Source organism: Arvicanthis niloticus, chromosome 4 (assembly GCF_011762505.2).
Source record: "Arvicanthis niloticus isolate mArvNil1 chromosome 4, mArvNil1.pat.X, whole genome shotgun sequence".
NCBI classification, from domain to species: Eukaryota; Metazoa; Chordata; class Mammalia; order Rodentia; family Muridae; genus Arvicanthis; species Arvicanthis niloticus.
The window spans coordinates 45556843-45569667 of NC_047661.1; the positions used below are offsets into that span (position 1 = coordinate 45556843).

Sequence of the window (12825 nt, forward strand, 5' to 3'; positions counted from 1 at the left end):
CAACTCTACATGTACTTGACATTGAAATCCTGGGGCAGGGCTGAGGGTGGGGCAGAAAAGTTTCGCCTTTCTGAGTTCTTTGGTTATAATAGCTGCTAAATGCATAAAATGTTTCCATAAAACGTTTGCCTCTGCACAAAGTCAATCTTTCTTTCTTTGACAAATTTAAAGCCTTAAGTTTAAGAGAAACACAGAGACACACATAGACGGGGGGGAGGGGGGGGGGAGGAGAGAAGAGAAGAGTGAAGGAGGAAGAAAAGAAAACATTGAAAAGAAAGAAAGGAGAATGGAGGACGAGGGAAAACAGAAAGAGCAGAAAGAGCAAGAGTATGTGAGAGAGAAGCGTTATGGTCTCTGTCGGTTAAAAAACCGAGAGCCTGCAATCAGCACTACAGAATCCCAGAGAGACAGTGTATTGTTGCCTTGAAAGCCACAAAGCTAAACAATTCCAAGAATGTCTGGCAAAGCCCTTTTGGGAAGGGCAAGGTGGGGGACTAACTGGGAGAGGGAGCCCCCTCCGCCTCTGCCCCTTTGCACGGTGTGACAGGATTTGGGAGACCTGGCGGAAACCTTCAGGTCACCCAGGGAACTGCTCTCGCGGCTGGTCCTGTGCGGCGAGGTGGGGGGTGAGCGCGAGGCGCGCGGGGCGCGGAGATGTGCAAGTGGCGAAGCTGGACCGAGTGCAGGCGTAAGCTGCAGAGCGGCTAAGGCGAGGGGTGAGTCTGGGTGAGGGTCCAAGGGATGCGGGCTTCCCGGGAGCCAACCCGCCCCGAGCCCGAGTTGGGCCTGGAACCTCCCGGGACTCTGGCCTCGTCCCCCTCGGCGCGCTAGGCGCTCGGGCGCACCCTGGGGACCGCACAGAGCGGTGGGAGCTCGCCCGGGCTGGGGGCTACTACTCTGCCCGCGGCCGCCCTGGCCGGTGCGCTCATTGGTCGGGATGTGTCTGCTCAGTCGCCTCCAACTTCTTCCCGATCCCACTGGTGAGTCACCGGAGAGCGAGCGACCCGGCACGGGGAGCCGGGCACCAGTGTCCCCGGGGCGCCGGGAGCCGGTGGGACGGGCAACAGGAGGACGGAGAGGGCGGGGTCCGGGACGCGCGGAGCAAGGGCAGAGGCCGAGGTCCCGCGCGCAGCAGTCGCCGGGTGCCTGGTCGCCGCGGGCGGAGGAGGCGTGTCCTGGGCGGGAGCCGCCACTGGGACCTGAGAATGTGGGGAAGGGAAGGGGCCGAGAGGGCGACCTGGAGGAGGACCCTGCGAGTGATGTCAGGTCACCTCCAGGTTCATTTTCATAGCTTCCTGCAGGAACGCCCAGGAGTTCTGTTTGGTGACCGAGAGCAGCGCTACCAAATTGCACCGGGGTTCATTTGGGGGCTGGGAATTGGCCATTCCGCTGTACAGACACTGTTTTTATTGTAAAAAGCAAGGTTTGTTTTCATTTTAGTTTCTATCGGATTCTCTCCTCAATTAACTCACTTTTCTAGTTTTTAATTTTCTTAACCTCAATGTCTTTTCACAATCCCACCTCTTCATCGTGCTTCGAACCTTAGCTTCCTATTATATAATTCATGCTTAAATCTGCCAAAGGGTTGGCTGGCGCGTGGTGGGGGTGTTCTGTTGTAGATGGAAGTTTTTAAAGACCCTTTCCTACTTCACCTATCACGATCTATTTATACTCTTTAAAAATGAGAGTAACTATAAACGGGTATTCCTCTGAGTCTCTCGGTCACGTCTATCCCTTGCCCATAAGCGGTTCACATGGATTTTATTAAACTGAAAACTAGTAACTGACTTGCAGCGCCAGCTTTTGGAAGCTGCTATCGGCAGATTGGCCCTGAGGGAGTGTAGCTGCACGCCCTTGGATTTTTTATTTTTTTCTTCTTCTGTTCAAGCTCTCAAAAATGTTTGTTGTGCTTGGGACTTGACGTTGTTTGTCTTGGGTTGTATAGCCACACTGTACACGAGAGTAATGTGGATGGGACTTTTCATGTCAGAACTCACTTCAGGCCGGGGAAACACCTACTAGTTAATGTGGTGGGGGCGGGGGGGGGGGGACAAGCTGTCTTCTGAATACTACTTCCTACTTCAGCTTCCTCAGACACAATCTAAATATGAAGCAGGCTTCTTTCTACTCTGCCTCAATTTCTATTAATGCAAACTGTAACCCCAAAACACCACCACGGGGACTTACAGACATGTATTGTCGCAGTATCATTTGTGTCCTGACTATGAAAATTGCTTTGCTCCACCTTTCTCTTTAACCGATCAGTTATATTTCAGGTTTCATAATTTGACGTTTGTTGATGCTGATGCCTTGAAATACATCTTATACCCAAACAAAACAGCATTGTGTTCTTTTGCTGATGTTGCCAAGTTGACGTTTCGTGGAGTTTCTGTTGAGTCTGAACTCCAGATTCTCTGTTCTCATATTGTCTGTGTTGGCATTTGCTTCTTAGTTTAAGAGCTTTAACAAATTTCCAGTTCAGGTGAAACATTTTAAGAACTTAGCTATGCGTTTGCGTATTCTACTGCATGCATTGACTTTGTCCCATGTTTTGTGTTCTGATCTGCCTGTCTCTGCATCACTGATTTTTTAAAGGTGTTTGGCTGTGGTTAGATTGGATCTTTAGGTAACTGAAGATTTGTGATCTGTTCCTTCTTGGGGTATTCTGGTTTGGATTTTCTTATTACAAGATAATGAATTGTCTAGAATTAAGTGAAAATGAAGGACAAAGTTAATAAGGAGGTTAGTATTAAAGCATTTCTGCTTTCGACCAATGTCAAAAAAGTAGTACTAAGAGGAAAAAAGGACTTCTGAAGAGTTGCAAAATCTTTACAAAAAAGGGTTGATGAAGAACGAAATTTTTACTTAAAAATGATTTCCTTTGATGCAGGTTAAAGGACTAAATAGCTTATTTACATTACACTATTTGTTTCCTTGTAGCTTCTCCTACAGCTTTATATACCTAACTGTTAAGAATCCAGATACCTTGTCACCCTGCTCAAGGATAAAGAGGGAGTCAAGAAGCAGTAACCCAGAACTGAGAAATGCCCGCCTACCAGTTTTCCCTCTCCAAGAAGCTTGGTGGCGCCAGAGAGCACTTTGACTTAAACCGATCGGTCGCTCCTGCTCCAAGCTTGACTTTACAGACTCACTAGCTCTGATTGGGGCTTCTAGAAAGGACAAAATCAAAAACAAACGACAACAACAAAAAGACAAAAGAAACAGATAAAAAGGCAGCTCTTTATTTAAACATTTTAAGGGCAGTGGGGAAAATCCTCAAGTAGATGTGTTAATACTCAAATTCTAGGGGTCCAGGAAATCTGTTCTTTTATGCTTACTTCTCTGTTAAAGGAGAAAGTATTAAATTTGTCCCTGTCTTCTCTTTGCTCAGCCACCACTACTATTAAATCAGCAGTACGATCAATGCAATGCTATATCATCGCCCCAGGAGCCGTGAGGCTAAGCTAACATAAGTTACATAACCATTAAATAAGGCATTTCACCATTCAGGTACATTACATTCCACTTTTATTGAACAGACACGGTTTTCATTGTCCAGTAAAGTATTTTTATTTGATAGTCCTTGCTTAGAATATAATATAATCAGGAGGACGAACTGCTTAAGACTTTGTATTCAGTTTTTTACTGACCATGTGTGTTTTATTATTGATATGTCACTAGAGAAAACAAATCTCTACTTCTCTGCTGAGTCTCAACAATACTTCAAATCTGTAGTCATTTTCTACTTTGCATAGTGCCTCAGTTTCTACAAATGCATCCCTGAGGACGTGTAACTGTTCGAGGAAAGTCTTTTCTGATGAGAACATTTCTGAACAATGGCTTCATCTAGCAGCCAAGTTCTATGGTTAATTTGTATTGAGCCCAAACCAGCTAACCTGTTGTGTAAGTTCTTTCTTGAAGTCATGCATAAAGATTGATGCTGCTGCAAGCTCTGTTCAGAAATTTTTAAAGAACCACCTGGCCTCTAAAGAAACTATGGGATGTAATACTTGGCCATGTATACCCTTAGTTTTTCACCATAAATGTCTATATGAATGTCTAAAGTAGCTTTTACTTTACATGACACTGTTACATTCAAATTGTGGCCAAATGTTTCTTACGTAGTATTGCCTAGCTGTGTCAGCTCGAGCAAACTAATTGAGTCTTCTGTTTTCTAACTTTCCAGAGTGTGGAATTGGGGTATTAACATTCACTCTGTAGAGAACAGGAGAGCAAATGTATAAAACATAAAAAAAAATACCTAACATCTAAAAATAACTCCAAAAACCCCGCTTAGAGTTAGAAGTATTAATATTTTTAATTAATTATAAGTTAACTATATATTCTGCAAATGATATGCTGACCTACAAAGGAGAATCTTCTTAATCATGTTTTTTTCTCTTTCGATCACACAATAAATATTGATGATTTCATTATGAAATATAAGACACTTTTTGTCCATTTAGTAACTATCTTCAAAATGCTGTTTAACCCATTCAGAGATACCCTTATCTGCAGGGGAAGTAATTTAGAACTTTAAAAATACAAGTTGTTTTCAAGGTAAAATAAACTACTTTCAAGCATTAATTCCTTTTGGTTTTTATCTGTATTTGCATTTTGTATTTCTGCTTAGTTAAAACTTTAAGGTATTAGTCATTGATTTTTTTTAACTTATAAAAGAAACCATTGGAGCAAGATATGAAGCTAACCTTTAACAGTCTAAAGTTCATACGAGTGAGTTTAAAACTTTCTTAATGATGATTCAACAATTATTTGTTCATGAATATCAGAAGTAATGTGAGTATTTAAACAACTCTTTCTGGGATCTTCAGTAATAGATATACATAGGTATATTCTTCCTTAAAATCTCATGCACCTGTGTGTGTGTGTGTGTGTGTGTGTGTGTGTGTGTGTGTGTGTGTGTGTGTAATTTAAAAACAAAAGAATAGAAAAGTTGATTGGGCCTAGGACCAATCAGAGTGTATGTATATTCTTTATATTTTTTGCTTCTATCTTTAATATTTTGACTTTAAGCAAACTGAGTTTTTTCTAATTTAAAATAAATTGAACTCTTATTTAGCCATATTAACTATATACATACATACATACATACATACAGATATGCTTCTTCTAAAATGCTTGCATATGCTTTTATTGTCTATTTATAATGGTTTTATATTTATATGTATATTTTACAGATTTTAGGTGATGGGAAGATCAGAAAGTCAGATGGATATAACTGATATCAATGCTCCAAAGCCAAAGAAGAAACAGCGATGGACTCCACTGGAGATCAGCCTCTCTGTGCTTGTCTTGCTCCTGACTATCATAGCTGTGACAATGATTGCTCTCTATGCAACCTATGATGGTGAGCGTCTCCCACGCCCACACAGAAGCCAGTGCAAAAGGGAACCAGTCCTGTTTGCATCCTTTCACCGTTCACCTCGATACACTTGGATGATGCATAGATTCACTTAGTAGATCCAGATCTATATGTTAAAGCAATGAACACTAAAGTACACTATCCATATGTTAGAGCTAAGTTATTAATTGCAAAGCATATTCAGTATGTTCATGTTTATGAGACTTGTGTAATTTTGTTTAATCAAAATATACACAATTTTATGTCAAGCTTCAGTAATAGCCATTAATCAATTTCTGTTGTGTCACTGAAATTCTGAAAGTTTCATGGGAGTCTAAGGACTTGAAATTTGAGTCTTGGAAGTTTTTTTGCACTATGACTTAGTAAAAGTTGGCTCTTTAATGGGAAAACATGATTGCAGAATGATGAATGAAGCATTCAGCTCCTTTAATTTAATATTTCCAGAGTTTAGTTGGTGAATATGGTACAACAGTGTGTTTTTTCTTTGTAGCCATCCTTAAATTTAGCATTTCCCTTTTATTCTTTCTTTAGTTTTTAATTAGTAAAAATAGTATATAATGTTTAGTATTATACTTACCTAATTGGCAGAAATTTTAATAACACAAGGTAAAAATAACCTGGAAAATGTTATTATCAATACTATAGATCTATTCTCTTTTTTTCTAGATGGTATTTGCAAATCATCAGACTGCATAAAATCAGGTAGGAAAATGTTTTTTCATTTACTGATTGCGGTTAATATATAACATTTAAAAAGCAATTGTTAATGGAGATGTGTACTTTTACCCTTTTCATATGCATGCTTATTGAACTTATGTCAACAAAAAAATCAAAATGTATATAATAGTAAATTAATCAACTGAAATATTCTGAGATGTGTCACTACTCTACAATGATAACAAATTATATCTGTTTTGTGTCTCCTGCTATGGAGTTAGAGAGATAAATTGAACACTGGACGGGTGAGCCTGTGATTAACTATAAGTAATCAGAAGGCTGTGAATTAAGAAAAGAATGACATACAATTCATGAGAGAGGGAGAAAGACAGAGAGAGATAGAAAGACAGAAACAGACAGAGAGAGAAGGTTGGGGAGGGAGGTAAAGATGTGAAAGGGCCTAGGAGTGAGGTAGGATTCGAGATTTTAAAACTATAAAAGAGAAAAGTATAAACAAGAGGGGAAAAAAAAGAATAAATCATGGGTATGGGGATGCAATGTGGTGGTAGAGCACTGGACTATTTGGCTTCCCCCAGCTTTAGATTTAATCCATAACACATATGCGTGCAAGACCATGCTCTTGAAAAGCAATAAAAGTAGAGAGGCATGATAAAGGAGGAATATTGTCTTGAACGGCTTAGTGACTGAGCAACAGCTGACAGATGATTGTGAAAGGGCTGACTAAGAAGAGATCACGTGAGGGGGAGAGCAAGGAAGAGATGCCATGGTCAGGCAGGCATGAGCTGCAGAACTTGGTCTGTGGTAGAACCCAGTGGTGCTAAGACCAACAGTGATGGTGAATTGGGTGACTCAAGAGTGAGTTGGTAAATTAAATGAAGGAGATGACTGAGTTGAAAGGGATGTCGTGTTATAGAATCCAAAGGACTGAGGAGGACCGTGTCAACTATCACACAAGTACAGAAGCCAGGAGACAAATTATGATATGTGTGTTATAACCCAGGCATAACTTCCAGGTGAAGATGGACTGTGGGAAATAGCAGAAATGATGCCTGAGAAGTAAGAGTTGGGCTTTGGAATCTCCTAGTTTATGGGTAACAGTAGAAACTTTGGGACTATTTAAGTCCCCAAAAGGAAAAAAAAAAGAGTAACAGAGGATGAACTTAAGACGACATTAATAATTAGACTAGAAGAAATAAGATAAGGAATAGAAATTCATGCAGCTATTTAAGTCACAGCAATTACTGTATTGTGAGAAAACAAGAAGAGCTCTTGACCTTTCTACAAGGAGAAGAAAGATGTATCTGGGTACAACACCCTGGGATACACTCCTTAACCTTTGGCAGTCAGCTCTGTTCCTATCTGACGTTTGTTATTCTTTAAACTTGGCAATATAATTATAGGAAATTACCATGAGGTTCTAGGCTGCGGTCTAATGTGCTGAGTGTGTGCCCTTTGGCAATCTGCATTGCTGTTTGAATAGATACTTTGCTCTAGGTCTCTATTGTGATAGTCATCCACCCTCCATCATGGTGTTTGACACAGGGAGCCTAAGAAAGACCTGGTTGTAGACTGGATTATAGCCATTTACTGTTCAGTCTAACAGCATGCACTTTCCTGTCCAGTGGTTTTAATCAGAAACAAAAACATGTTTCTATTCCCCAGGGAAATAACTATACAGACAGACTGGTTGAGAGATGCCTAGGGTCAGTACAGAAAAGTTAACATGAGCTGAGGTCGCTGAGGTTCCCATTTCCTCCTTCCCCAGGTCCTCCCATTCCTCCTTCTTTCTGCCAGTTGTCCTGGCATATGCTCCTGTTTTAAGAAACTTAGAATTACATCCTGACCTGTAATGGTTAGTTCTTCTGTCCTTAGGACACTTGACATGGCTCTTAAATCTCTTAACCCATAGGTTTTTTCCTTCTCTTCTATCATTCTTCCTGCGTTTTCCTTTTGAAAAGGTTGGATTCTTTGACTACATAAGCAGATGTTTACAAACCTGTACACGAGATTTTCCCCAGGGATCTGGTAGAGTCTTGTAGTAGTAACCACCTCATGAAGTGATAGCTGGTGTCTGAAACCTTACATGTGACTTGATATTTAAGAATATGGGTTTTAAATAATGTTTGCCAAGTATCAATCTGCCAAACTTTATTTAACCTTTATTCTTAAAAGTATAACCTGGAAATCATGACAAGTATAAAGTGTTTCAAGAGCATTGTCTTGGCAGAGACATGTGAAGGCAATAGAAGCAGCCTCTGTGGTGTAGCTGGCCTTCAAATCACTTTGCTCTGTTGGGCTACAAGCTGTTAGGACATTTTCTGATTCAGAGCTACTGGTTTTTTTTTTTTTTTTTACCAGGAGAAAAGGGTGAAGATCACATGCTCCTCACTTCATGTTTGCATTCTGCTCTCTCATGCTCTTACACATGCACAGACAGACAGACAGACTCGTGTGCACACACGCACACACACACACACACACACACACACACATCTATGAATCATTCTGTCACTTTATTTGAAACTCTTTTTCAAATAAAGAAATCAATAGATAAAATCTTAGACTGAAGAAAGGAATATACGAGAGTGAGCAGAGAAGAGTAGGTGATAAAAAGAAAGGCAGGAAATGTGTTGAGAAAAGGAGAGTGTCCTAGTAGCAATTCTACAGTCATTTTAAGTGACTTGGAAAGTTCAAACCTGAGCACAGAAATTCTTAAAAATTTGAGAAGTAGACAAGATGGTTACTTTAATTGAAAACAAGGTTCTAATGTTCTCCAGTGTGCAGGAACTTCCTGACAAGTGTATTTCAAGGACTAGAAGGAAAACCACACTGAGGGGAAAACTGGTTACTGAAGTCTATGGGATTTATATATTTTGGATCTGAGCATCTGTGATTTTTGTAATACATATAACGAAATGTTTACAGTGCATCCTTTTATTTGCTTATATGTGATTCCATGAGGTTGGCCAGATCTCAATAAAACAAACACTACTCAACAAATAACAAGGTAAGGCAAAGCTGGAAATTTTAGCATAAAAGGATGTCATTTATCATTTATTTGACACTTAACAGTGTGAAAAACTTAGAGAGACAGAGTTTGCATGCGATTCTGTAGATTTCTGTATGTAGTTCTAAGTTCAGTAACAGACATCTTTTGCACTGTAACCTTTCTAACTAAAAAAATTTTCCCAAATCTTATGTTTTAAGTCAAAGTTTCTTGATCTCATCATTGCTGACATTTGGTATGGGCAATTCTTCACAGAGGATGCTGGCATTATAAAATGTTCAACAGCACTCCCAGTTTCTAGCCACTAGCTGCTCAGTGGCAAGTTCTGCCATCCCATTGCAACGGCCCAAAAGAAAAAGTCTTTATATATTATCAAATGTTCTTTAAAGGCAGTTGAATAACGTCAGTAGAATAGTGCTGTTTTAAACAACCTGATGTCATCAGTCTTTTCATTTTGTAAGTAAAATAATCATCCTCCTATCTGATTCCGAATATATTCCTTATACATCATTTTACATGCCAACAGGGCTTTTAAAAAGGTGGAGTGGGTGGGTGTGGCTAAACTAAAGAGTTTGAAATGGAAAGATGGCCCAGTGTAGTTATAAAGGTCCTTATAAGACAAAGAGAGCAGAGCATCTATGCCACCACAGGAGCAAGGGAAGCAGAGACTTCAGTATTATAGCCAGTATTACCACTGGAGTCTAGAAAGCAGAGTGAGTGGGTGTCCCCGAAGCATGCAGAAGAAATTTAGTTTCTCCGATCCTTTGTAGACTTCTGACTTCTAGAACTGTAAGATAATATGTCTGAGGTATGTGCTATTATATCTTCTTCTCATAGGTGAACTGACTTGGGCTAGGACTTCAACCCAGGCAACATGGCTCCAGAGCCTGTACTCATAACTACTTCTCTATGTTGTTTCAATGGAGATCAAGAGTGATTGAAACTTTCAAAACTCTAGGCTTGTGTAACAGTTTAGAGGCACAGATGCTTCCTCTTTTGCTAGTATGTGGGGCTAAAAAAAAAATGTAAGATGATGAAGAAAGATGGAATCTAGGTGGAGAAATGTTTAAATATCTCTTAGACCCCATCATAACACAGAAAATTCCAGACTAATGCAGGTATCTGTTAGTCTATTTTTGCATCACTATAATGAAATATCTGAGCCTGGGTTACTTTCTACAGTACAGAACTTTATCTGGCTACCAGCTCTTATGGCTCAGTTGATGCCTTCATGCGTGCAAAGCACTACAGTATCCGAGGAAAGAAAGGGAGCACACATAGGTGTACTCTGTCATCTTTCCTTTTCTTATAAAGTCATCATGGAGGCTTCATCCTCTTGACCAGATGAAATCCCAATCTCCTTCTTATAAAGGTCTCATTTCTAGACACCATAGCTCAGTTTAAGGAGGTTAAATTTCTGTTTATGTACCTCTGAAGGATACATCCATGTACCCAACAGGAGGCTCCAAAGAAGCAATTGTTGGCAGAGTGACCCTAAACTGTACAGAATCTAGAGAATCCAGGTTAAGACACAAGAGCCACGGAGTTCAGAAGAGTGAACTGTTCTGTCGTACAGTTTATACACTGTACAATTGCCAGGGAACACTGAGAAAAAGGCCTGGAGAGCATAAAGACTTGGATGGAGCAAGAGGGAAGATAGACTATAATCTGGGACTTTCTTTTACTTTACTTCTGTGCTTACCAAGCAGACTTTGATGAAGAGTTAATTACCAACGCTAGGAAAGGGGATAGTCTGTCCACTTGAAATATTTATCACAGTGAGATAATGAATTCACATTCTGATTTCATTATCATTTTTGTATGCCTTGGCCTACAAGTCTGAAGCAAAATGAATATTCCAATATGTGGTCATTTTTATAAGTGCCAGATGGTGGTAATACCTCAGATGAAGTACCTTAGCACTAACTCACCTTCTGATAGGGCATCTCTGTTCCCTAAAGACTCTAGTCTCTGTCATCTGCCCATTAACACAATGTATACTCCATGTAGAAAAATGGGGTACACTAATACAGGAAGGACTGTAAGCTGACTTTTAGGGTTTGCAAGTCCTGCACCAAGCTTCTAGAGCAGATGAGGCTGTTTTATTATGTGCGTTTGAAAAAAAAAAATCCTACAGGCAGTTAAGTGTACTGAACATGTCTTTGAGGAGGTTTCAGTGTATCATGGAGAAACTCACTTCCGGGGATTTCCTTGATATACATAGTACTGAAGGAGATCAGTAGTTACACCTCCTTAAAATGTCTCCAGTCAAAATTAACAAATTGACATCCTTCATTTAAATCCTTTTTTAAAGAAAGGGAGCCAATTCCCTTAGCCGCAACACACACATTCTTATCATCTGTGAAAAAGTTAAAACACTAGCATAACATACCTTTTTTAGGTGGGGCTGAGGGATGAAAAATGTAGATAAGTTAAATTAATCATTTAGTGTGTGAGGAGTAATCGTATCTAGTAGGTTTCCTTAGACTTCAAGTGTCAGCGTTAAAGCTGTAAAAATCATGTGTTTGTAAATATGTTGAATTTACATTACATTTACTGTAGTCACTGATTTTATGAGGGTCCTGATTGTGAAAACACTGAGAAGGAGTGAGAGACATGGTAACAACCATGTGCTGTTGAAGTCCTGCTTTGTCCTGCACAGAAAAGGGCAGCCTGGTGCTCTTTGTCAATTCTTCTGCCTGATGTGCAGCTCAGGATGATAAAATTAGTATATTATATGAAAAAAGTTGAAAATAGAACATTAAAAAGAATCATCAGAGGAAAATTTCCCAACTTAAGTCCTAAAATTGTCATTCTTTAAGACCATTTAGCAAAGGAGAAGTGGGGGGTAGGCTAGTATTTTTATTCTGTTCTTAGACCCTAGTATTCTCTCTCTTTTAAAACATCCTTTCATAATACCTACTAAAGGAATTCTCCAGAATAGCTGAATAAATACCTTCTCCAAGTGTGAGAAAGAAATCCATACATAAGAAGTAATTCTCATATTATGATAATTGATTCACAAGATTAACGACTCAGTTTTCACTACAAAACATTAGCTAGAAAGTATACATTGAATAGCTCCTATTGCTTGGTCAGTCATGTGCAGAGCATACTTCAATCAATGATGAGGTGCCTATACAACATGTGTATGTCCTGCTGGACCACATTGCTCTGTAACATCACAGTCATCTTAGTTTGTATACTATGCTGTACAAACTAAGTATGACTGTGCTTATGACTATGCTGTACAATGTCTTCTGAAATCATTTAAAGGTGCATATCTTGGAATGAGTCCATCATTAACTGACTGAATTAGGATTATTATGATGAGAAGTCTCTGGAAACCTAACCAAGGAATTTAAATGATTTCAAAATTGGGTGCTGGAGGCATGGCTGCCATCTCCTGAGGTTTGACTTACAGAGATATGTGACCATCTGATCTGACACACAGTAGATTGGTAGGCCCACATATAGCAGCCACCAGGGAAAAGACACCAGGGTTTGTCCTCCCGAGACAGATATGATGCAAAAGGCCCTTTTTCAGCTTAACTGGTAGAAGTCAGCCAGATTTGTTTTTAACCTGCAATTATAGGCTTCTTTGTATTAACTAGATTTCTTTAGTATTTTTTCTAACCCCAACTTTTCTTTCTAATCAAACAAATAGAAATTTATTTTACACCTCTCTGAAATGCCATTGTCACTGTTTTTGCAAATTTGATAGAAATCTAGATATTTGTAGGAAGAAGTAATTTTA

At 39.6% G+C, this 12825-nt stretch overlaps 1 protein-coding gene across 1 annotated transcript in view; it reads left to right on the forward strand.

Annotated features, from left to right (window-relative positions):
- The first annotated feature begins 1194 nt into the window (after positions 1–1194).
- Mme (membrane metalloendopeptidase) overlaps positions 1195–12825 on the forward strand; it is an 82271-nt gene continuing 70640 nt past the window's right edge. Inside the window, 3 exon segments of the mRNA XM_034501210.2 lie at positions 1195–1423; positions 5199–5368; positions 6050–6085. Of these exon segments, the coding sequence (XP_034357101.1) occupies positions 5209–5368; positions 6050–6085 (196 nt within the window). The 5' untranslated portion in view covers positions 1195–1423; positions 5199–5208.